Source organism: Oncorhynchus mykiss, chromosome 5 (genome assembly GCF_057628025.1).
Source record: "Oncorhynchus mykiss isolate SJ-2025 chromosome 5, ASM5762802v1, whole genome shotgun sequence".
Taxonomy (NCBI): Eukaryota; Metazoa; Chordata; class Actinopteri; order Salmoniformes; family Salmonidae; genus Oncorhynchus; species Oncorhynchus mykiss.
The window spans coordinates 26,535,810-26,562,045 of record NC_143026.1 but is presented as its reverse complement, the minus strand read 5'-3'; the positions used below and the strand labels follow the sequence as shown (position 1 = coordinate 26,562,045).

Below are 26,236 nucleotides of genomic sequence, written 5' to 3'. Positions count from 1 at the left end.
TTACCAAGGATTCATTTAAAATCAATTGACAGTACTGGCGACATCGTGTGGAAGCTGTAGGCCCTATCTATTTTCCCTTGCCATAGACAATACAGAGACTGGCGGAGGGATATTATTTAGGGTTTTTTTGTGAACAGTTTTCCTTGGGATTTTTCCTGCTAAACGCGTTCTGTTATAGTCACAGACATGATTTAACCAGTTGTATAAACTTCAGAGTGTTTTCTATCCACACATACTAATCATATGCATATACTATATTCCTGGCATGAGTAGCAGGACGTTGAAATGTTGCGCGATTTTTAACAAAAAGCTGCAAAAATTCGCAGCCTCTTTAACAGGCTCTAGACATCCAAATTAGAAAATCGCTCTGAATTTCACCAACATAATCCTATGAAAAGCCTCTTACAGTAAGTAGTGTGTGCATACATTTTCATATGGGTGGCCCCAGCAGGAATCAAACTCACAATCCTGATGTTGCAGGTGCCATGCTCTACCAGATGAGCCACACAGAACCAGCACTGAAACTCACATCAACCTCTCCCTGTTTCAGCCTGCCCCGACCCACTGTTCAACGAGTTAGTAAAGAGCCGTGCTTCCAAATCCATCAAGACCCTGACTGAGATCAACATCGCCTTCCTGCCCTACGAATCACAGGTACTAAACAGAGGGAGGGAGAGAAACAGAGGGAGGGAGAGAAACAGAGGGAGGGAAAGAGAGAGAGAAACAGAGAGAGGGAGAGAAACAGAAGGAGGGAAAGAGAGAGAGAAACAGAGGGAGGGAGAGAAACAGAGGGAGGGAAGAGAGAGAGAAACAGAGGGAGGGAGAGAAACAGAGGGAGGGAAAGAAACAGAGGGAGGGAGAGAAATAGAGGGAGAGAGAGAAACAGAGGGAGAGAGAGAAACAGAGGGAGAGAGAGAAACAGAGGGAGAGAGAGAAAAACAGAGGGAGAGAGAGAAACAGGGGGAGGGAAAGAAACAGAGGGAGGGAGAAAAACAGAGGGAGGGAGAGAAACAGAGGGAGGGAGAGAAACAGAGGGAGAGAGACAGAGGGAGAGAGACAGAGGGAGGAGGGAGAGAAACAGAGGGAGGGAGAGAAACAGAGGGAGGGAAAGAGAGAGAAACAGAGGGAGAGAAACAGAGGGGGGGAAGAGAGAGAGAAACAGAGGGAGGGAGAGAAACAGAGGGAGGGAGAAAACAGAGGGAGGGAAAGAGCGAGAAACAGAGGGAAGGAGAGAAACAGCGGGAGGGAGAGAAACAGCGGGAGGGAGAGAAACAGAGGGAGAGAGAGAAACAGAGGGAGGGAGAGAAACAGAGGGAGGGAGACAGAGGGAGAGAGAAACAGATGGACGGAGAGAGAAACAGACGGAGGGAGAGAAACAGAGAGATATGGAGATGGAGGGAGATTGATCAATCCAGAAAGAGCTAAGCAGAGAAAATCGAATCACATTGTATTTGTCACATGCTTCGTAAATAACAGGTGTAGACTAACAGTGAAATGTTCCCAACAATGCAGAATTTAAATAGTAGAAAAAATACAACCGCAAGATACAGAGATCCTAGAATAGTCAGAGAGATCGATTGAGATGGAGAAAAGTTGGAGGGAGGGAGAGATTGTGAAATGCTGTAAGTGAAGAGAGAGGATCAGAAAGAGATGGAGACAGACAGAAATAGGTATGGAGGGATATCAGTAAAGAGAATCATATATCAAATCAAATCAAATTTTATTTGTCACATACACATGGTTAGCAGATGTTATTGTGAGTGTAGCGAAATGCTTGTGCTTCTAGTTCCGACAATGCAGTAATAACAAGTAATCTAACTAACAATTCCAAAACTACTGTCTTGTACACAGTGTAAGGGGATAAAGAATATGTACATAAGGATATATGAATGAGTGATGGTACAGAGCAGCATAGGCAAGATACAGTAGATGTATCGAGTACAGTATATACATATGAGATGAGTATGTAAACAAAGTGGCATAGTTAAAGTGGCTAGTGATACATGTATTACATAAGAATACAGTCGATGATATAGAGTACAGTATATACGTATGCATATGAGATGAATAATGTAGGGTAAGTAACATTATATAAGGTAGCATTGTTTAAAGTGGCTAGTGATATATTTACATCATTTCCCATCAATTCCCATTATTAAAGTGGCTGGAGTTGAGTCAGTGTCAGTGTGTTGGCAGCAGCCACTCAATGTTAGTGGTGGCTGTTTAACAGTCTAATGGCCTTGAGATAGAAGCTGTTTTTCAGTCTCTCGGTCCCAGCTTTGATGCACCTGTACTGACCTCGCCTTCTGGATGATAGCGGGGTGAACAGGCAGTGGCTCGGGTGGTTGATGTCCTTGATGATCTTTATGGCCTTCCTGTGACATCGGGTGGTGTAGGTGTCCTGGAGGGCAGGTAGTTTGCCCCCGGTGATGCGTTGTGCAGACCTCACTACCCTCTGGAGAGCCTTACGGTTGAGGGCGGAGCAGTTGCCGTACCAGGCGGTGATACAGCCCAACAGGATGCTCTCGATTGTGCATCTGTAGAAGTTTGTGAGTGCTTTTGGTGACAAGCCGAATTTCTTCAGCCTCCTGAGGTTGAAGAGGCGCTGCTGCGCCTTCTTCACAATGCTGTCTGTGTGAGTGGACCAATTCAGTTTGTCTGTGATGTGTATGCCGAGGAACTTAAAACTTGCTACCCTCTCCACTACTGTTCCATCGATGTGGATAGGGGGGTGTTCCCTCTGCTGTTTCCTGAAGTCCACAATCATCTCCTTAGTTTTGTTGACGTTGAGTGTGAGGTATTTTCCTGACACCACACTCCGAGGGCCCTCACCTCCTCCCTGTAGGCCGTCTCGTCGTTGTTGGTAATCAAGCCTACCACTGTTGTGTCGTCCGCAAACTTGATGATTGAGTTGGAGGCGTGCGTGGCCACGAAGTCGTGGGTGAACAGGGAGTACAGGAGAGGGCTCAGAACGCACCCTTGTGGGGCCCCAGTGTTGAGGATCAGCGGGGAGGAGATGTTGTTGCCTACCCTCACCACCTGGGGGCGGCCCGTCAGGAAGTCCAGTACCCAGTTGCACAGGGCGGGGTCGAGACCCAGGGTCTCGAGCTTGATGACGAGCTTGGAGGGTACTATGGTGTTGAATGCCGAGCTGTAGTCGATGAACAGCACTCTCACATAGGTATTCCTCTTGTCCAGATGGGTTAGGGCAGTGTGCAGTGTGGTTGAGATTGCATCGTCTGTGGACCTATTTGGGCGGTAAGCAAATTGGAGTGGGTCTAGGGTGTCAGGTAGGGTGGAGGTGATATGGTCCTTGACTAGTCTCTCAAAGCACTTCATGATGACGGAAGTGAGTGCTACGGGGCGGTAGTCGTTTAGCTCAGTTACCTTAGCTTTCTTGGGAACAGGAACAATGGTGGCCCTCTTGAAGCATGTGGGAACAGCAGACTGGTATAGGGATTGATTGAATATGTCCGTAAACACACCGGCCAGCTGGTCTGCGCATGCTCTGAGGGCGCGGCTGGGGATGCCGTCTGGGCCTGCAGCCTTGCGAGGGTTAACACGTTTAAATGTCTTACTCACCTCGGCTGCAGTGAAGGAGAGACCGCATGTTTTCGTTGCAGGCCGTGTCAGTGGCACTGTATTGTCCTCAAAGCGGGCAAAAAAGTTATTTAGTCTGCCTGGGAGCAGGACATCCTGGTCCGTGACTGGGCTGGATTTCTTCCTGTAGTCCGTGATTGACTGTAGACCCTGCCACATGCCTCTTGTGTCTGAGCCGTTGAATTGAGATTCTACTTTGTCTCTGTACTGACGCTTAGCTTGTTTGATAGCCTTGCGGAGGGAATAGCTGCACTGTTTGTATTCGGTCATGTTACCAGACACCTTGCCCTGATTAAAAGCAGTTGTTCGCGCTTTCAGTTTCACGCGAATGCTGCCATCAATCCACGGTTTCTGGTTAGGGAATGTTTTAATCGTTGCTATGGGAACGACATCTTCAACGCACGTTCTAATGAACTCACACACCGAATCAGCGTATTCGTCAATGTTGTTATCTGACGCAATACGAAACATGTCCCAGTCCACGTGATGGAAGCAGTCTTGGAGTGTGGAGTCAGCTTGGTCGGACCAGCGTTGGACAGACCTCAGCGTGGGAGCCTCTTGTTTTAGTTTCTGTCTGTAGGCAGGGATCAACAAAATGGAGTCGTGGTCAGCTTTTCCGAAAGGGGCGCGGGGCAGGGCCTTATATGCATCGCGGAAGTTAGAGTAACAATGATCCAAGGTCTTTCCACCCCTGGTTGCGCAATTGATATGCTGATAAAATTTAGGGAGTCTTGTTTTCAGATTAGCTTTGTTAAAATCCCCAGCTACAATGAATGCAGCCTCCGGATAAATGGTTTCCAGTTTGCAAAGAGTCAAATAAAGTTCATTCCGAGCCATCGATGTGTCTGCTTGGGGGGGGATATATACGGCTGTGATTATAATCGAAGAGAATTCTCTTGGTAGATAATGCGGTCTACATTTGATTGTGAGGAATTCTAAATCAGGTGAACAGAAGGATTTGAGTTCCTGTATGTTTCTTTCATCACACCATGTCACGTTAGCCATAAGGCATACGCCCCCGCCCCTCTTCTTACCAGAAAGATGTTTGTTTCTGTCTGCGCGATGCGTGGAGAAACCCTTTGGCTGCACCGCCTCGGATAGCGTCTCTCCAGTGAGCCACGTTTCCGTGAAGCAAAGAACGTTACAGTCTCTGATGTCCCTCTGGAATGCTACCCTTGCTCGGATTTCATCAACCTTGTTGTCAAGAGACTGGACATTGGCAAGAAGAATGCTAGGGAGTGGTGCACGGTGTGCCCGTCTCCGGAGTCTGACCAGAAGACCGCCTCGTTTCCCTCTTTTTCGGAGTCGTTTTTTTGGGTCGCTGCTTGGGATCCGCTCCGTTGTCCTGTTTGTAAGGCAGAACACAGGATCCGCGTCGCGAAAAACATATTCTTGGTCGTACTGATGGTGAGTTGACGCTGATCTTATATTCAGTAGTTCTTCTCGACTGTATGTAATGAAACCTAAGATGACCTGGGGTACTAATGTAAGAAATAACACGTAAAAAAACAAAAAACTGCATAGTTTCCTAGGAACGCGAAGCGAGGCGGCCATCTCTGTCGGCGCCGGAAGTAACAAGGTAGTGATGGGGAGAAAAATCATGCAGTTACATGCAGTTACATATCGGGATATTATTTTTCATTATATGTCGTATCGTTTGTACAATATCATTTTTGTGCTACTTGACTGTACCTCCACCAAAACTCCAGTATCTTCTATTTAAATAGGGAGCCAATTTGTTTTCAGCTCTTTGATTTCCATGACTGATCTAAAACCCATCTTCTCATGGCTCTCCATGGGAGGCAATATATTTGGAACATCAAATCGCAATAAAATCACTGTATCGAATCACAATTCATATAGAATAGTGAGAATGGTAATACATATCGTATCGCCACCGAAGTATTGTGATAATATCGTTTTGTGAGGTCTCTGGCAATACCCAGCCCTAAATACAGTGCCTTGCGAAAGTATTCGGCCCCCTTGAACTTTGCGACCTTTTGCCACATTTCAGGCTTCAAACATAAAGATATAAAACTGTATTTTTTTGTGAACAATCAACAACAAGTGGGACACAATCATGAAGTGGAACGACATTTATTGGATATTTCAAACTTTTTTAACAAATCAAAAACTGAAAAATTGGGCGTGCAAAATTATTCAGCCCCTTTACTTTCAGTGCAGCAAATTCTCTCCAGAAGTTCAGTGAGGATCTCTGAATGATCCAATGTTGACTTAAATGACCAATGATGATAAATACAATCCACCTGTGTGTAATCAAGTCTCCGTATAAATGCACCTGCACTGTGATAGTCTCAGAGGTCCGTTAAAAGCGCAGAGAGCATCATGAAGAACAAGGAACACACCAGGCAGGTCCGAGATACTGTTGTGAAGAAGTTTAAAGCCGGATTTGGATACAAAAAGATTTCCCAAGCGTTAAACATCCCAAGGAGCACTGTGCAAGCGATAATATTGAAATGGAAGGAGTATCAGGCCACTGCAAATCTACCAAGACCTGGCCGTCCCTCTAAACTTTCAGCTCATACAAGGAGAAGACTGATCAGAGATGCAGCCAAGAGGCCCATGATCACTCTGGATGAACTGCAGAGATCTACAGCTGAGGTGGGAGACTCTGTCTATAGGACAACAGTCGTATATTGCACAAATCTGGCCTTTATGGAAGAGTGGCAAGAAGAAAGCCATTTCTTAAAGATATCCATAAAAAGTGTTGTTTAAAGTTTGCCACAAGCCACCTGGGAGACACACCCAACATGTGGAAGAAGGTGCTCTGGTCAGATGAAACCAAAATTGAACTTTTTGGCAACAATGCAAAACGTTATGTTTGGCGTAAAAGCAACACAGCTGACCACACCATCCCCATTGTCAAACATGGTGGTGGCAGCATCATGGTTTGGGCCTGCTTTTCTTCAGCAGGGACAGGGAAGATGGTTAAAATTGATGGGAAGATGGATGGAGCCAAATACAGGACCATTCTGGAAGAAAACCTGATGGAGTCTGCAAAAGACCTGAGACTGGGACGGAGATTTGTCTTCCAACAAGACAATGATCCAAAACATAAAGCAAAATCTACAATGGAATGGTTCAAAAATAAACATATCCAGGTGTTAGAATGGCCAAGTCAAAGTCCAGACCTGAATCCAATCGAGAATCTGTGAAAAGAACTGAAAACTGCTGTTCACAAATGCTCTCCATCCAACCTCACTGAGCTCGAGCTGTTTTGCAAGGAGGAATGGGAAAAATTTCAGTCTCTCGATGTGCAAAACTGATAGAGACATACCCCAAGCGACTTACAGCTGTAATCGCAGCAAAAGGTGGCGCTACAAAGTATTAACTTAAGGGGGCTGAATAATTTTGCACGCCTAATTTTTCAGTTTTTGATTTGTTAAAAAAGTTTGAAATATCCAATAAATGTCGTTCCACTTTATGATTGTGTCCCACTTGTTGTTGATTCTTCACAAAAAAAATACAGTTTTATATCTTTATGTTTGAAGCCTGAAATGTGGCAATAGGTCGCAAAGTTCAAGGGGGCCGAATACTTTCGCAAGGCACTGTAGATGGATAGATAACAAGGAAAGCACAGGGATAGGAAGAAAAAGGGAGCGATGAAAACAAGAAAGAGAGAAGAGAGAAAGACATATCCAGCCACCTAGGTCCCTTTATCCCCAGAGCCACGGCAGCTTTAACACACAGCTGACGGAGTCTGCCAAATGGTACACACTATTCCCTTTATAGTGCACTACTTTTGACCAGGGCACACTATATCGGGAATAGGGTGCTACTTGGGATGTAGACTGACTGTGTGAGTCACCAGTGAGCTAAGGGTTGTTTACTGATAGACTGTTTACTGATAGACTACTCCAGAACTACTCACAGCTCTCTGGCTGGCTGACGATGCTTTGCCCATCCTGTCTCAGATGATTATTTCAGAGCCATAGGTTTTTGCTCCTGGCGAAATGCTGCCTCATAAGCATGTCTAAGGACCCCGCCTCATTGGCTCCCTCAGCCTCCCCGCACCATACGGCAGCCAATAGGAGTGGGGCAAGGAGAGGGACCCATATGCACAGCAGAAGGGTGGTCATGTGACCTTGGGCAGATGGGGCCACAGGGTGGGTGGTTGTGTTCTATAGGAAGGGGGAGGAGAGGAGAAGGAGAGGTAAAGGAGGGGAAATAGAAAAGTAGAGTGGAGGAGGGGAGAGAAGAGGAATGGTAGAGGAATGGCGAAGGAGAGGAGAGAGAAAGGACAGAAGAGAGGAGACACAGTGAGAGATTCAGACAGTGAATGTGATGAAGGGTGGGGGAGGAGAGGAGAGGAGAAGAGAGGACTGCAGCAGAGACAAAGGCAGGAAGGAAAGGCCACAGTCTAGGCACTGTCACTGAATATCAGCTCATACACACATACAGAAGCTAGGAGGCCTGATTTTGCCCTCAGAAAGACCCAGAGTAGGCAAGTAGTACAAAACAGGAAACCTAGATAGAAAATACTCTGTTGTTGCTATCAAATGATTACACCATCACAATCCTTACATAATATACAGTGTAACTGTGGATCAACATGGTATAGAACTTAGCCTTGTAGAAAAATGATAACACACACACACATACATTTGACCTCTGTACATTTATTGAGGTCGACGTTTCGGTATGATACTGTACCCCTTTCAAGACAATGTTAGATGCATTTTCTGGGGCAGTAACTCCCACTACCATTAACTGTGGTAAGCTTGGTAGTGTGCATGATAACTATCTTCTATAAAACTGAGCTTACCAACAATGCAGTTGGCTAGAGAATGATGCTCTTTTCCCTGCCAATGTCTGCTCTGCTTACATAAAGCACTATACAAATATATATTTTTTAAATTAAATTTGATTGTGCGTGCGCGTGTGTGTGTGTGTGTGTGTGTGTGCAGGTGTACTCTTTGGACAACCCGGATGCCTTCCAGAGTTTCTACAGCCCCCATAAGACCCAGCTGAAGAACCCAGTGATGGAGAGGCTGGCAGACCAGCTGGCCACCCTGTGTGCCACCCTGAAGGAGTACCCCGCTGTTAGATACCGAGGGTGAGCCACAGACACAAACATGACTGTGTCCCAAATGTCACCCGATTTTCTGGGCACTGGTCAAAAGTAGTACACTATGTAAATAATAGGGTGCCATCCTTTCATTTAACTAAGCAAGTCAGTTAAGAACAAATTCATATTTACACTGACGGCATAGGAACAGTGGGTTAACTGCCTGTTCAGGGGCAGAAAGACAGATTTTTACCTTATCAGCTCAGGGATTCGATCTTGCAACCTTTCGGTTACTGGCGCTAACCACTAGCCTACCTGCCGCCCATATCATTGACAGAAGGGAGAAAACCTCTCATTGACAGGAGGTAGGAAACCTCTCATTTTATTTTTCTATTTTTTTTTTTTTTTGTTTGAATTTTACCCCTTTTTCTCCCCAATTTCGTGGTATCCAATTGTTTTAGTAGCTCCTCGCTACAACTGCCGTACGGGCTCGGGAGAGACAAAGGTTGAAAGTCATGCATCCTCCGATACACAACCCAACCAGCCGCACTGCTTCTTAACACAGCGCGCATCCAACCCGGAAGCCAGCCGCACCAATGTGTCGGAGGAAACACCGTGCACCTGGCAACCTTGGTTAGCGCGCACTGCGCCCGGCCCGCCACAGGAGTCGCTGGTGCGCGATGAGACAAGGACATCCCTACCGACCAAGCCCTCCCTAACCCGGACAACGCTAGGCCAATTGTGCGTCGCCCCACGGACCTCCCGGTCGCGGCCGGTTACGACAGAGCCTGGGCTCGAACCTAGGGACTCTGATGGCACAGCTGGCGCTGCAGTACAGCGCCCTTAACCACTGCGCCACCCGGGAGGCCAGGAAACCTCTCATTGACAGGAGGTAGGTAAAATCTCATTGACAGAAGGGAGGTAACCTCTCATTGACAGGAGGGAGGCAACTCTCATTGACAGGAGGGAGGTAACCTCTCATTGACAGAAGGGAGGTATTGACAGGAGGGAGGTAACCTCTCATTGACAGAAGGGAGGTAACCTCTCATTGACAGAAGGGAGGTATTGACAGGAGGGAGATAACCTCTCATTGACAGGAGGGAGGTAACCTCTCGTTGACAGGAGGGAAGGTAACCTCTCGTTGACAGGAGGGAGGTAACCTCTCATATTTTCAGTTTTCAGTATCTGTCTGTGTCTGTCTGTCTGTATCTCTCTCTATCAGTGAGTACAAAGACAATGCCACCCTGGCCCAGCTGTTGCAGGACAAACTGGATGCCTACAAGGCTGATGACCCCACCATGGGAGAGGTGAGGCAGGGATGGAACAAGGGAAGGAGGGGGGAGTGCTTATTAGATAACAAAATGAGAGGCAGAAGGAAATGTTTTAGCAGTGAAAAAATGAGAACATAGAAGAAGTTACCTAACTGAAATATATTGTTATCGTGTGCTACTTTAACAAGCATCATGCTACAAAGGATTCCACCTTGCACTCACTGTGGCACTTTGTAATTGTCTTTCAATGAAAAACGTGTTATAAATTAAATGTATTACTATTATTATTATTAGTATTTATACTACATATAACTTTCATGTAGGAGCTATCAGGACACAGAGTGAATCTGTACCTCTCTCCTCTACCCCTCCTCCGTCTCTCCATCTCTCCATCCTACTTTCTCTGCAGGGTCCTGATAAGGCTCGTTCTCAGCTGATCATCCTGGACAGGGCATTTGACCCCGTCTCCCCTGTCCTGCATGAGCTCACCTTCCAGGCCATGGGCTACGACCTGCTGCCCATCGAAAACGACGTCTACAGGTACGTGTGTGCATGTGTTTGTGTGTGTATGTGTGTATGTGTGTGAGTTTTCCACTGTGTGTGTGTCTCTGTATTCACATCGTCTTCAGCTGTCTCCAAGGAAACAGACAGGCTGAGGCCTAGCTAGCTGCTAAGGTTTAGGTGTAACTACTGTAAATAGAAGAACACAAACAGTTCAGGGAGGGCTGCTGTAGCGCCCACAAAACGTTCACTACAAGGTAATCAATCGTCTGTGGTGTTTTAGATCACTAGAGACTTTGATCAGAGTACCTTTCTCATCCACACACATTCAGGACTCGAGCATCTGTGCCAGGTTCGAAGAATAGCTGGTTTGGTTTGGTTTTGTGTTGAAATCCTTGGCTGTGCTGGAAATCCTATGTGCTAGAGTTTCTGTAGTCTAGAATGTAACATAATGTTGCTAAAGTTGATTACAGTAAATATACCTGAAGTGCTTTTGCCTGTTTTTATGTATAGATCCAATTTATCTTTGTCTCTTCCCCTGTCTGTCTGTCTGTCTGTCTGTCTGTCTGTCTCTCCCCCTGTCTGTCTGTCTCTCCCCCTGTCTGTCTCTCCCCCTGTCTGTCTCTCCCCCTGTCTGTCTCTCCCCCTGTCTGTGTGTCTGTCCATTCATGTCTGTCTGTCTGTCTGTCTGTCTGTCTATCTATCTGTCTGACCATTCATTTCCGTCTGGCTGTCTCTGTGTGTCTTTCTGTCTGTCTGTGTGTGTGTATCAGATATGATTCCCCTGGGATGGGAGACACTTCTCAGAAGGAGGTCCTGCTGCATGAGGATGATGACCTGTGGGTGGGGCTCAGACACAAACATATCGCTGAGGTGTCCACGTAAGTCATCACACACCCATTTCTCTCTCTGTCTCTCCCTCTCCCTCTCTTTCTCTCTGCTTCTCTCTCTCCATCTCTTTCTCTCCTTCTCTTTCTCTCCGCTTCTCTCTCTCCCCCCTCTTTCTCTCTGCTTCTCTCTCTGTCTCTCTTTCTCCCTCTCCCTCTCTTTCTCTCTCTCTCCCTCTCCCTTTCTTTCTCTCTCTCTCTCCCTCTCCCTCTCGTTCTCTCTGTTTCTCTCTCTCCCTCTCCCTTTCTTTCTCTCTCGCTCGCTCTTTATCTCCCTTTCTCTCTCTCCCTCTCCCTTTCTTTCTCTCTCTCTCTCCCTCTCCCTCTCTTTCTCTCTGTTTCTCTTTCTCCATCTCCCTCTCTTTCTCTCTGTTTCTCTTTCTCCCTCTCTTTCTCTCTCTCTCTCTCTCCCTCTCCCTTTCTTTCTCTCTCTCTCCCTCTCCCTCTCTTTCTCTCTGTTACTCGCTCTCCCTCTCCCTCTCTTTCTCTCTGTTTCTCTTTCTCCCTCTCCCGTTCTTTCTCTCTCTCGCTCTCCCTCTCTTTCTCTCTCTCTCTCTCTCCCTCTCCCTTTCTTTCTCTCTCTCTCCCTCTCCCTCTCTTTCTCTCTGTTACTTGCTCTCCCTCTCTTTCTCTCTGTCTCTCCCTCTCTCTCTGTTTCTCTCTGTCTCTGTCTCTCCCTCTCTTTCTCTCTGTCTCTCCCTCTCTCTCCCTCTCCCTCTCTCTGTCTCTGTCTCTCTCTCTCTCTGTCTCTCCCTCTCCCTCTCTTTCTCTCTGTCTCTCCCTCTCTCTCTGTTTCTCTCTGTCTCTGTCTCTCCCTCTCTTTCTCTCTGTCTCTCCCTCTCTCTCCCTCTCCCCCTCTCCCTCTCCCTCTCTCTGTCTCTCCCTCTCTCTGTCTCTGTCCCTCCCTCTCTCTGTCTCTGTCTCTCCCTCTCCCTCTCTTTCTCTCTGTCTCTCCCTATCTCTGTTTCTCTCTGTCTCTGTCTCCCTCTCTTTCTCTCTGTCTCTCCCTCCCTCTCCCTCTCTTTCTCTCTGTCTCTCCCTCTCTCTCTGTTTCTCTCTGTCTCTGTCTCTCCCTCTCTTTCTCTCTGTCTCTCCCTCTCTCTCCCTCTCCCCCTCTCCCTCTCTCTCTCTCTCTCTCTCTCTCTCTCTCTCTCTCTCCCCCTCTCCCTCCCTCTCCCTCTCCCTCTCTCTCTCTCTCGCTCTCTCTCTCTCTCTCTCTCTCTCTCTCCCCCTCTCCCTCTCTCTCTCTCTCTCTCTCTCTCTCTCTCTCTCTCTCGTGTATGTCACTGCCACTGGTTGATATTAACTCAATAAAGTCAGAACAAAGTCGAGCTCTACTACTTACATGTTCTCTAATGCTATCTATCTTCGCTAACTGCCATCAGGGAGGTGACACGCCAACTGAAGGACTTTTCTGCTAGCAAGAGGATGAACACTGCTGGAGAGAAGGTAAGGAGGTAGAGATGCTTTCAGAAGCCTCCCTGTCAGTACGTTTTTATGGCTGAGTAGAGAGCAAACGTGACCATGTTCTGTGTTCCAACAGACCACCATGAGGGACCTCTCTCAGATGCTGAAGAAGATGCCTCAGTACCAGAAGGAGCTGAGCAAGGTTAGAGTGTGTGTGCATGTTTGTGTGTGTGTGTGTGTGTGTGTGTATGTGCGTGCATGTGACGTGTGTTTGTGTGTATGTGCGTGCATGTGACGTGTGTGTGTGTATACTGACCTCTCTCTGTGTATTGCAGTACTCCACTCACCTGCAGCTGGCTGAGGACTGCATGAAGCACTACCAGGGCACAGTGGACAAGTTGTGTCGTGTGGAGCAGGTAAAGGAGAGGAACGGGGGAGGAGGGGAGAGCAGGGAAGGGAGAGGAACGGGGGAGGAGGGGAGGAGGGGAGAGTAGTGAAGAAGAGGAGGGGAGGAGGGGAGAGCAGGGAAGGAGAGGAGGGGAGGAGGGGAGAGCAGGGAAGGAGAGGAGGGGAGAGCACGGAAGGAGAGGAGGGGAGGAGGGGAGAGCAGGGAAGGAGAGGAGGGGAGAGCAGGGAAGGAGAGGAGGGGAGAGCAGGGAAGGAGAGGAGGGGAGGAGGGGAGAGCAGGGAAGGGGCAGAGGGATGTAAGAGGTGGAAAGGGATGAGAGGATGAGAGAAGAGACTCATTCTAGGGCACTATAATGAACTCAGTGGTTAGTGTCCGCCCTGATGTTTGAAGGTTGGGAGTTCGATCCCAAACCGAGCCATACCTGTAAAAAATAGGACCTGATGAATCCTCTACTTGGCACTCAGCATTAAGGAGATTGGGGGTAGCGTCCTGTCCAGGGAGTGTACTTGTACATCAAGCTGCCTCACGCTACAGAAACAGGAGATAGGCTCCTGGTCCTATGAGCCATTCTGACTCTACTTATTACTTCCTTATATAGGGCACTATATATTGAATAGGGTGCTATGGGATATATCGCTAATCTCCTCTCTGTCTCTGGCACGTAGGACCTGGCCATGGGTACAGACGCTGAGGGGGAGAAGATCAAGGACCCCATGAGGGCCATCGTGCCCATCCTGCTGGATGCCAATGTCACCACGCACGACAAGATCCGCATCATCCTACTTTACATCTTCCTCAAGAACGGTGAGATTGAGAGACGCTTGACCTTTAACCCTAACATTTACCCTAACCCTGTCCACATCCCAGTTCAACCCTAGCCTCAAACACAACCTTAACCCTAACAACTGATCTAGGATCAGATTTTCTTGTTTATTCCTGAAGCTTATTTTAAACCCTACATACAAATGTAATGCAAGCTGCGCAAATTGGCAGTAGTTGCGTATCAATATACAAATGTGTGCAGCGACGCAATTTGTAATTCATCCAACGATGCAGGATCGCCATTTTGCGTGGTAAACAAAGGGTATAAATGATGGTTTAATGGTAACCTATAAGAGCTTAACAACCTGTGGTGTGTTGTGGGGTAGGCATCACGGAGGAGAACCTGAACAAGCTCATCCAGCATGCTCAGATCCCACCTGAGGACAGTGAGATCATCACCAACATGGCCCACCTGGGTGTGCCCATCATCACAGATGTGAGTCAGCACTTCCACCTTCTGTCTATCCAGCCTCCTCTTCCATCCCTCCTGGAGCTGCAATCAAGGGCATAAATGCACCAACACCTTTTCAACACCTACTACATACCATCTCTCACCCCTGCCCATACTCTTTCTCTCTCTCTCTCTCTCTCTTTCTCTCTCTTTCTCTCTCTCTCTTTCTGTCTCTCTCCCTGTCTCTCTCTCTGTCTCTTTCTCTCTCTCTCTCTCTGTCTCTCTTTCTGTCTCTCTTTCTCTCTCTCTTTCTCTCTCTCTTTCTCTCTATCCATTTGTTCTTTTCACCCCATGTTCCTCCTCCCTCCTCTAGTCCACCCTTCGCAGAGGAAAGAAGCTGGACAGGAAGGAACGTGTGAGTGCGCAGACCTATCAGCTGTCTCGCTGGACACCACTGGTCAAGGACATCATGGAGGTCAGTTACTGGACATTCACATAGTCTGTGTGTGTGTGTGTGTGTGTGTGTGTGTGGGGGGGGGGGGCATCCCAGCTTGTCTTTAGTGTGTATTTTCTAACCGTTCTCTTGCTCTGCCTCTCTCCTTGTCATCCCTATAGGATGTTATTGAAGATAAGCTGGACACCAAGCACTACCCCTACATCTCTACCCGCTCCTCTGCCTCCTTCAGCAGCACTGCAGTCAGGTACACACACACACACACACACACACACACACACACACACACACACACACACACACACACACACACACACACACACACACACACACACACACACACACACACACACACACACACACACACACACACACACACACACACACAACATGTTATTTGTATAGTGCTTTATGTAAGCAGAGCAGACATTGGCAGGGAAAAGAGCATCATTCTCTAGCCAACTGCATTGTTGGTAAGCTCAGTTTTATAGAAGATAGTTATCATGCACACTACCAAGCTTACCACAGTTGTGGTACTGGGAGTTGGAATGTATTGCAGTATAGTCACTGGAATGTATTGCAGTATAGTCACTGGAATGTATTGCAGTATAGTCACTGGAATGTATTGCAGTATAGTCACTGGAATGTATTGCACTATAGTCACTGGAATGTATTGCACTATAGTCACTGGAATGTATTGCAGTATAGTCACTGGAATGTATTGCAGTATAGTCACTGGAATGTATTGCAGTATAGTCACTGGAATGTATTGCACTATAGTCACTGGAATGTATTGCACTATAGTCACTGGAATGTATTGCACTATAGTCACTGGAATGTATTGCACTATAGTCACTGGAATGTATTGCAGTATAGTCACTGGAATGTATTGCACTATAGTCACTGGAATGTATTGCAGTATAGTCACTGGAATGTATTGCAGTATAGTCACTGGAATGTATTGCACTATAGTCACTGGAATGTATTGCAGTATAGTCACTGGAATGTATTGCACTATAGTCACTGGAATGTATTGCACTATAGTCACTGGAATGTATTGGACTATAGTCACTGGAATGTATTGCACTATAGTCACTGGAATGTATTGCACTATAGTCACTGGAATGTATTGCACTATAGTCACTGGAATGTATTGCACTATAGTCACTGGAATGTATTGCACTATAGTCACTGGAATGTATTGCAGTATAGTCACTGGAATGTATTGCAGTATAGTCACTGGAATGTGTTGCACTATAGTCACTGGAATGTATTGCAGTATAGTCACTGGAATGTATTGCAGTATAATCACTGGAATGTATTGCAGTATAGTAGCACTATTGAGATTACAAAGAATGGAGGGTCGTAGATTAATAGTAATTTGAGCTCCGAGTGGGAGAGGAGATCAATACTCTGATTGGCTGTAGAAGAGAAAAAGGGCGGGACTAAGAGCAGTGAAACTAAACAAATATTCTGTTACGGAGAAGAGGGCATTTAATGAAACAAACAGTACTGCAACAGAGGGTTCTGTTCAAACGTAATGCACAAAATAAGGAATAAGGTGCCATTTGGGACACAAACAAGGTATCTGACCCTCACACTACTACCACAGGGAGAGAGGATTGATGGTGTTGTGGGCACTGGGGAATGATGAGAGGGTGCTGACACATTGACCCCTGCATCCTGCATATCCCTCTCCCCTCTTGACCTTCATTGTGTGCGCATTGATCAGATCTGTGCTGCTGAAAATGTGAGCCACATCCACCAGTCATTTCCCCCTCCAATGTTATTGACTTATTGGGAAAGAAGCTCTGGGAATCCAAAGGCAGGCTCAGTTACATGAGCACATTTCACATCCATGTGCGAGGTGGGGTGAAACACCTCCCACAGCCAAACACGCTCACACACACTGGTTGCAATCCAGACGGACTACATTACAGACGTTAGACTGTGTGGTTTGCTGATACATTATAACACTTGCGCATGACTCCCCCCTAGCTATTTTAAAATGAATGCACAAACTGTAAGTCACTCAGGATAAGAGTGTCTCCTAAATGAGATCTGGCATATGTCTGCGTTGTGAGATCTGGCATATGTCTGCAATGTATTCGGCCTGGAAGGTGGCGGTGTGTGTTATTGACTCAGTTGGAGACAGACCCTGGAACAAATACAGGTGGGTCAGATTAGCCAGGTCTCTCCACCTATCTTCCTAGTTAGATAGACTCATTCCTAACCCAGTACAGCAGTGTTGAAATAGTAAGACTGTGATGTTCCACCCTTGTGATTGTGCTTCTCCCTCCCTGGCAGTGCCCGTTATGGCCACTGGCACAAGAATAAGACCCCAGGCGAGTACCGCACCGGGCCGCGCGTCATGGTCTTCATCATCGGAGGCGCGTCCTTCAGCGAGATGCGCTCTGCCTACGAGGTCACGCAGGCCAACGGGAAGTGGGAGGCTATCATTGGTGAGTCTGACACCGGGGGGCGCCACTGGGCGCAGGCCGAGGGGGGATACGAGGGACTCCTCCGTAGGGAGTGTGACATTAGTGGTACATTAACACACGGATTCCTTTCATTTATGGAAGAACGCAGATTCATTTCAAATGGACACATAGCCCCCCCCTCTGGGTACTTGTAGGTCTGAAAAGTCTGGATAGGTAGCCACAATATGGTAATATGTCCACAATGCCCTCTGATAGGCTAGGTGGAATGGCTGATATCTACACACTTCTTTTCAAGATCTACACAAGGTGCTTTAGGGATGGGGGCTAGGACGTAGATTGTGAAATGGGCGTCCTTCACTAACTGACTGACTCTCGTACATTAACTACTTCTGTTTTGTCCCCATTCATTGTGGTCAGCACAGCAGAACATGAATACACATGTGTCTGCCATCATCAGTGCCAATGTAACTGTATTCTGTTCCCACTGTGTTGACCACAAGTGAATAAAGAAGAACGAAGCAGAGAAGTCACCCGGATAATCTTTCTCTCTTTTGAGCGTCTACCGCACTCGACCGTACTTCATGAACATTTTGACTCATCCACACACCAACATAGTTGACCTCAATTCGCTTTCCGACTCCCATACACCCACACCATGAATCCCAGTCAGTAAAGGTTAATTAAGCGTAAGCTTATGTCATGACCCTAGTTTGCCTATTGAAGCAATCAACACTTTTTTTAAGTGCTAGACTTAGTGCTAGACTTAGTGCTAGACTTAGTGCTAGACTTAGTGCTAGACTTAGTGCTAGACTTAGTGCTAGACTTAGTGCTATATATAGAAACTTAGATGGAGGAAAACATTATGTTTCTGATGAACACTTACCTGGAATGCCACCTGTGATATGTTTAAACCCCTTTTGGGTGACATGTGTTCCCTGTTCATTGAATGTTGTCTGTCGAGTCAGCCAGTCCTAAGGGAGGGGGTGTCTCCTATGTTGTTTTTGCTGTGCTATGCTTTTGCTTTTGGATTCAGTCTTGTTCTGTCTAAAAACACTGTTGTCTTTGAATTGCAGCTACACCCTGTCTTTTTCTGTGCATCTGGGTTTTGTGTGTGTGTGTGCGTGTGCGTGTGTATGTGTGTGTATGTACAGTATGTGGGTGGTGCTGTGCAGTGGTGTGTTTAACCCCTTCTTTTGGAGATGGCAAGGAAGGGGCAGAAGAGAGAAAGTGGCATGGGAGGCATGGCATGTGATGAGAAATGAGCGTGAAGCGCCCTCTGTTCCTCCACAGGTTCCACCCACACCATCACCCCCATCAAATTCTTAACGGACCTGCAGCACCCTGACTTCCGAGAGTCCACTAGGGTGTCCTTTGAGGAGCCAGACGCAGGCTCAGACGAGTGAGACAGACAGAGAGAGGGAGGGAGGGAGAGAGAAATCACACTCTGACAAAGTAAAGGCAGCCGCGCAAAGAAGCCCTTTCTGAACCCCCACAGCACAAGGGCTTTTTTCCCCTCCGTACTCCTCTTACTACACTCAGTACTGTTTAAACTCCGCCCCCCTACCCTCAGGGATGGCTGTCTGGTCCCTGGCTCACTGCATTTCCCAGTTACCTCAAGCTCCACCTCCTGCAGGCCAACACCCAATCACAGCGTGATACAGTGTGATACAGTGTGATTGGTGACCCCCACAGCCAATAGCGATTGGCCATGCCATGCTGCTGACCGATAGAATGGGCATGTGTTGCAGTATCTGTTTGTTGGGCCTTCAGGTAGTGAAGCCTGTGTGAGCTGGCCTTGCTACAGGCGTCCTGACCTCATCCCTGCTGCCCCTCTCCACCTCCACATCATCTCAGCTGGGTGGATTAAATCGCCCTCTCTGCCCTCAGGGCCCTCTCGGCCTGTTTCATACCCTACTTCCCAGAATTAATCCTTTTTTGGTGCAGATTTAATCTACCCCCGAGATCCATCTTTTTCTACTTTATTATTACGATCTAATTATTTTTTATAATTAACACCTTCAAGACAATCAACTTGATTTAGTGGTTTCTTACAGGATAGGTCCTTGAGTTGATGTTGGATTTCAAGAAAGGATTCTCGTTCTTTTCGTTCTCTCTTTTTTTTCCAACTTTCTCCCCCTCTCCTCCACTTCACGCTCTCTCAGTCCACCAGACATCACATGCATGCTTACATGGCCCACGAGTCATCTGCAGAGAACACCAATGTATGTCCCTACTGCTATCTCCAGTTCCCCCCTAGCAACACCACATGTTGCCCATACAGCATAGTCAACCAATAGTAGACCAATATGGGTTTTGGGACATAAAGACAGGAATATAAAAGCACATCATAGGTCTACTTTTCGAACACCAATATGATCAATTACCACATCACTGCCTAATTTTGGGATTTTGTTTAATTAAGTAAGTAAGATTTTCCCCACACTGTCAACGATATTTTCCTGCACACTTTGTTAAAGGGATAGTGTGAGATTCTGACAATTAAGTCATTTCTTTCTACTTCCCCAGAGTCAAATGAACTAGTGGATAGAATTTGTATGTCTTTGTGTCCAGTATGAAGGAAGTTAGAGGTAGTTTCGCAAGCCAATGCTAACTAGTGTTGGCACAACGACTGAAAGTCAACAGGTACGCCAGCGGTATCCACAAGTTCATCTGACTCTGGGTAAGTAGAAAAACGTCTTAATTGCCAGTCTCGCACTGTCCCTTTAAAGCTGTCTCCTGAGTGAGTTTCCCTCAACACATTAGCAAAGGACATCCATTTCGTTCTTGCTTATCTGCTAAAGCTATATCCTTTTCAAACAACTTTTGGTTTTATGGTTTTGGTGTTTTCTTAGTATCGACCACCGTGCAGTATGGACTCTTTACCACATACTGCCACATTCAACACTTCCAGAACAAAATGACCATTGTTTATTTACAAAAAAACAGTTTGTTTCTGTTATCTGGTATTTGGATATGTAGTGAGTGTTGGGGAGCAACATGTATCAAAGTGTTTCTGGCCAGAGGCCTGCAAAGCTGTGTGTTTCAGATGCTGAGAGACAGGAGAGAACCAGGCAAGGCCAGTCCAAAGTTGATCTGTGACTAGTGCTCACCCCAACCCAACCCCACCCCACCCCACCCCACCCCACGCTCCCTTACACGCATGATGCCTGCATCCCCATGGTGACCCAACTTAAGATGGACTTGCCTCTTCCTCTCCTGTCTCTGTCTATTGATGCTGGGATAAACCACTCCTGATTGGCGATCATGCCACAGCTAAAGGCCTAACTGCCAGGGCCAATTAGATTTACTGAACTTTAATTGAATTCTACCTAGCAACAGGTAAACCTATGCGTCTTCCTTGTTGAGCCAATATGACAGAAACATGCAGCTTTCCTTTAGAAACAAACCGATGAAGAATAACAATACTACTGATTAAACTGTTGAGTAGGTATGGGGAGTAAATCAAAACTTTGGTCCAGCGGTCTGCTTTATGAAGGCCTTGGTTTGTCCAAGATGGAGGGTAAGCCATTGATACACTCAACATCTTAGTGACAAAGTGATAAACTAGATGGACAAATGTTTGGTTGACTCCAATCCTATACCTTCTGAGTTATACTGTGTCCGAAATGTGTCTTCAGCTATGAAAAAGTCAGCTCATTCATATTTTGGTGGTGCTATTGTGTTTAGCTTTCAATTTCACATTTTCATTCACAAGCGTAGGCAAAATTACTTCCCTGATGTCATCCAATCAGAGAACGGTTGGACTGAAATCTGCTTTTCTTTTTTTTGCAGTGTTTTGACCAGGTTTTTCATATTGCTGATGTTTGCATGCTCTGTGATAAAAGCTTCTTAGGTCACATGCACAAGCTTACAGCTGGTTGGCTGCACTCTCCTATAGGTGTGGTCACAGGGTTCTACCACCAGTGCTTTGCAGCTCACAGAATCCTGCCTGCTCTGTGATGTCTGTGCATGTGCGTTTTTGGCAGGCAGTCCATTACCCCACCAATCTTCTTTCAATCTCTAAAATGTGTGAATAGCCCACACATCGTATGATAACCAATAATGATAACCAATACATTCTCCAAATGCTGACTATCAACTATGATTTCAAGTTTTTTGGTTGTACGTATATGTTTATCTTATTTCCAACATTTTTTTTTCTCAAGAATACAGTGGTTTTATCTAAGCATTCAGAGCAAGAGCTGAAAACACATTTTCCTAGCAGGCTTATGTTTGGGCAGCTCTAATATAATGCTCTGTCTGTGTGCTTCCTCTGCTGCGTATCTGTCCACCTCTCTAGGATCAACCCACGTCTTCACCCCCACCGCCCTCCTGGAACAGCTCAAGACCATGAACAAACCAGATGAGGAGCCAGCAAGCTAAAACCACCCAGCCCCATCTATCTATCTCCTTTCCTCTACCCTACACACCCCCCAGTCATCCTCCCAGTCATCCTCCCAGTCATCCTTCATGAATTGTGGAAACATCTCATCTTGCACGAGAAGAATAAGAATATAAAACAATGATAGCATTGGTGAAAAAAATATATGTTGAAACAGAAATAAAATCATGTTGCAAGTATTCTCATGTTTTACAATGGATGCAAATAACAGAACTTATTTAAAAAATGTTTAAATATCAACTAAGGTCATTTGAAACTGAAAGTACCAAATGTAATATTGTATGCTATGAAACCTGCTAGAATGTGTAAAACGTAGAGGTTCTCTCTGTTTGTTCCCTCAGTTTATCTTATTGGTGTGATTTTTATTGGTAGTGGGTGGAGGAGGGATGCCTTACTTGAGTTGGTTGGCACAAGGAAAGTCAATGCAGTAAGATCATATCACTCAACATGCAATATAACTCATCCCTGTCCTATTAGGGGGAGAATCCTAGCTGGTCAAGACATTTGTATCAGTAGCATACAGGGATGGAACCTAAGGATTTTGGGCACTGACCAGCCAGGCTAGAAGACCGCAATTTTTACTAGTCCAAAATCTGTGCCATGCGATATTTGAAAATACAACATTTCACTAGCCGTTGGACTAGTTGGGCACATTTTCTACTAGCCCGGTCTGAAAAGTACTAGCCATAGGCTAGCAGGCTAGCTTAATTTCCATCCCTGATAGCATGCCTGAACATTGTGTGGACTGTTACTGTATATCCTTTAGTATGGCAATACTGAGAACAAGCAACCCAAGAGATCCTTCAGTGCTATCTGTGAGTTAGACAGTAACAAACAGCCAAACTGACCCTAGGTCTGAGGATAGAGAAAAACGGGACTCTGTAAATAGCTACAGAATGGTAGAAGCATCCTTCCTCCAGCCATAAGACTGGAACTATTTACTCACCACATCCTTTTCCTTTTCTCTGGAGAGATTTCACGGTTGAGTGTCAAAAGGCCATTGCTTGCAGATGTTTAAAGAATAATCATAAAGGGCCGATTTGTATTTCAATATTGTATCCTGTCACATTGTAAGTCTTATCATTGGTTAGTATCAAAATGTTTAACCGGGTCATGCACTGAGTAGTGTGTTGTGTATATGCCATATGTTGATGTTTTAGTGTCCCACTGTTGACTGGTGATGTTTCTGACTGTGCAGTAGTAAAAGATTTCCTTTAAAAAATGCCAATGTGAAGTCACGTGTTTGTGATGTTTTAGCTGTAGCTGTAGTGGTCAACAGGGAAAAGAACTAATATCTATATTTTGTTTGTCTGTCCGTTTTATCTTCTGGTACATTTTAACTCTTCCAATGGTGAATGGCTTTGCAAAGAAAATGTAACCCCGATATTTCTATCATTTTATTTCTCCATTTTTCCTCTCTATTGCCTGGCAAAACAGGTTGTATATTGATAGCACTATGCGTTTTCTGTTATGCCAACAATTATTTAATTTTTTTTTATTATCAGTTGCTGTTGTAAAGGTTTCACTGTCTATTCAATTAATTTATATCCAAGTTATTTGTCAGAGGGAAGAAATATTAATAAATGAAACATAAGTCTGTCCTAAACCGGTTTAACTTATTGGGATTCTATATTTGCAAGTGTTGAAGCACAAACAAAAGTATACTTCATGTGTACCAATGTACTAAGGCTGTCTAATAAATTGGCTTCCATTACAAGGACAAAAGACTCATCACATTCTTTAGTCCAGGTAGCCATTTGATTATCTGTTCAGGAGTCTTATGGCTTGGGGGTAAAAACTGTTGAGAAGCCTTTTTGTCCTAGACTTGGCACTCTGGTACCGCTTGCCATGCGGTAGTAGGGAGAACAGTCCATGACTGGGGTGACTGGGGTCTTTGACCATTTTTAGGGCCTTCCTCTGACACTGCCTGGTATAGAGGTCCTGGATGGCAGGCAGCTTAGCCCCAGTGATGTGCTGGGCCGTACGCACTACCCTCTGTAGTGCCTTGCGGTCGGAGGCCGAGCAGTTGCCGTACCAGGCAGTGATGCAACCAGTCTGGATACTCTCGATGTTGCAGCTGTAGAACCTTTTGAGGATCTCAGGACCCATGCCAAATCTTTTTAGTTTCCTGAGGGGGAATAGGCTTTGTTGTGTCCTCTTCACGACTGTTTTGGTGTGTTTGGACCATTCTAGTTTGTTGTTGATGTGGATACCAAGGAACTTGAAGCTCTCAACCTGCTCCACTACAGACCCGTCGTGGAGAATGGGGGCGTGCTCGGTCCTCCTTTTCCTGTAGTCCGCAATAATCTCCTTAGTCTTGATTACGTTGAGGGATAGGTTGTTATTCTGGCACCACCCGGCCAGGTCTCTGACTTCCTCCCTATAGGCTGTCTCATCCTTGTCTGTGATCAGGCCTACCACTGTTGTGTCGTCTGCAAACTTAATGATGGTGTTGGAGTCGTGCCTGGCCATGCATTCGTGGGTGAACAGGGAGTACAGGAGGGGACTGAGCATGCACCCCTGGGGAGCTCCCGTGTTAAGGATCAGCGTGGCAGATGTGTTGCTACCTACCCTCACCACCTGGGGGCGGCCCGTCAGGAAGTCCAGGATCCAGTTGCAGAGGGTGTTCAGTCTCAGGATCCTTGGCTTAGTGATGAGCTTTGAGGGCACTATGGTGTAGAACGCTGAGCTGTAGTCAATGAATAGCATTCTCACATAGGTGTTCCTTTTGTCCAGGTGGGAAAGGGCAGTGTGGGAGTGCAATAGAGATTGCATCATCTGTGGATCTGTTTGGGCGGTATGCAAATTAAGTGAGTCTAGGGTTTCTGGGATAATGGTGTTGATGTGAGCCATTACCAACCTTTCAAAGCACTTCATGGCTACAGACGTGAGTGCTACACTTCTGTAGTCATTTAGACAGGTTGCCTTTGTGTTCTTGGCCACAGGGACTATGGTGGTCTGCTTGAAACATGTTGGTATTACAGACTTAATCAGGGACATGTTGAAAATATCAGTGAAGACACCTGCCAGTTGGTCAGCACATGCCCAGAGCACACGTCCTGGTAATCCATCTGGCCCCGCAGCCTTGTGTATGTTGACCTGTTTAACCTCTCTAGGATATGTGGGATGCTAGCGTCCCATCTGGCCAACATCCAGTGAGATCGCAGAGCGCCAAATTCAAATACAGGAATACTCATTGTAAAAATGTAGAAAACAAAACATATTTTACATAGGTTTAAAGATTAACTTCTTGTGAATCCTACCACGGTGTCAGATTTTTAAAATGCTTTACGGCGAAAGCATACCTTAAGACTATTTGAGAACATAGCCCAGTTAACAAATTATTACAAACAGTAACCAGCCAAGCAGAAGCGTTACAAAACTCAGAAATAGAGATAAAATGAATCCCTTACCTTTGATGATCTTCATATGGTTGCACTCAGAAGACATTAATTTACTCAATAAATGTTCCTTTTGTTCGATAAAGTCTCGTTATATCCAAAAACCCCAAAATTTTGTTCGCGCATTTTCTTCAGTAATCCACAGGCTCAAACGCAGTCAAAACAGGCAGACAAAAAAATCCAAATTGTATCCGTAAAGTTCATAGGAACATGTCAAACGATGTTTATATTCAATCCTCAGGTTGTTTTTAGCCTAAATGATCTATAATATTTAAACAGGACAATAATGTCGTCAATATAAAAGGTAAACAAGAAATGCACTCTCTCGGGATTGCGCATGAAAAAAAGCACTGTGACACGTCTTACTCCCTCATTTATAAGAATACAAGCCTGAAACAATTTCTAAAAACTGTTGACATCTAGTGGAAGGCATAAGAACTGCAAATTGAGTCCTAAGCCAATGGATACTGTAATGGCATTGAATAGAAAACTACAAAACCAACAACAACAAAAAACTTCCTGAATGGATTTTCCTCAGGTTTTCGCCTGCCAAATCAGTTTTGTTATACTCACAGACACTATTTTAACAGTTTTGGAAACGTTAGAGTATTTTCTATCCAAATGTACCAGTTATATGCATATCATATCTTCTGGGCCCGAGTAGCAGGCCGTTTAATTTGGACATACTTTTCATCCAAAATTCTGAATGCTGCCCCCTACCCTAGAGACGTTAAAGGTCTTACTCACGTCGGCTACGGAGATCCTGATCACACAGTCGCCTGGAACAGCTGATGCTCTCATGCATGCCTCATTGTTGCTTGCATCGAAGCGAGCATAGAAGTGATTTAGCTCGTCTGGTAGGCTCTTGTCACTGGGCAGCTCGCCGTAGTGCTTCCCTTTGTTGTCTGTAATAGTTTGCAAGCCCTGCCACATAAGACGAGCATCGGAGCCGGTGTAGTGTGATTCAATCTTAGCCCTGTATTGACGCTTTGCCTGTTTGATGGTTCGTCGCAGGGCGTAGCGGGATTTCTTGTAAGCTTCCCGCACCTTGAAAGCGGCAGCTCTACCCTTTAGCTCAGTGCGAATGTTCCCTGTAATCCATGGCTTCTGGTTGGTATGTACGTACAGTCACTGTGGGGACGACGTCCTTGATGCACTTATTGATAAAGCCAGTGACTGATGTGGTGTACTCCTCAATGCCATTCTAAGAATCCCGGAACA

At 45.9% G+C, this 26,236-nt stretch overlaps 1 protein-coding gene across 2 annotated transcripts in view; it reads left to right on the top strand.

Annotated features, from left to right (window-relative positions):
* The window catches only part of LOC110523504 (syntaxin-binding protein 1), a 42,618-nt gene extending 19,279 nt beyond the window's left edge, over positions 1-23,339 (top strand). The window contains exons 6-20 of one of the 2 annotated variants that reach the window (XM_036977142.2): positions 551-654; positions 8,529-8,677; positions 9,852-9,936; positions 10,310-10,440; positions 11,175-11,282; positions 12,674-12,737; positions 12,832-12,897; positions 13,031-13,111; positions 13,770-13,908; positions 14,253-14,362; positions 14,691-14,792; positions 14,933-15,018; positions 17,079-17,233; positions 18,503-18,664; positions 21,513-23,339. In XM_036977142.2, the coding sequence (XP_036833037.1) occupies positions 551-654; positions 8,529-8,677; positions 9,852-9,936; positions 10,310-10,440; positions 11,175-11,282; positions 12,674-12,737; positions 12,832-12,897; positions 13,031-13,111; positions 13,770-13,908; positions 14,253-14,362; positions 14,691-14,792; positions 14,933-15,018; positions 17,079-17,233; positions 18,503-18,615 (1,493 nt within the window). In that variant the 3' untranslated portion in view covers positions 18,616-18,664; positions 21,513-23,339. The remainder of the gene's footprint in view (positions 1-550; positions 655-8,528; positions 8,678-9,851; positions 9,937-10,309; positions 10,441-11,174; positions 11,283-12,673; positions 12,738-12,831; positions 12,898-13,030; positions 13,112-13,769; positions 13,909-14,252; positions 14,363-14,690; positions 14,793-14,932; positions 15,019-17,078; positions 17,234-18,502; positions 18,665-21,512) is intronic. The other variant, XM_036977143.2, reaches the window with a different exon arrangement.
* The last annotated feature ends 2,897 nt before the right edge of the window (positions 23,340-26,236 follow it).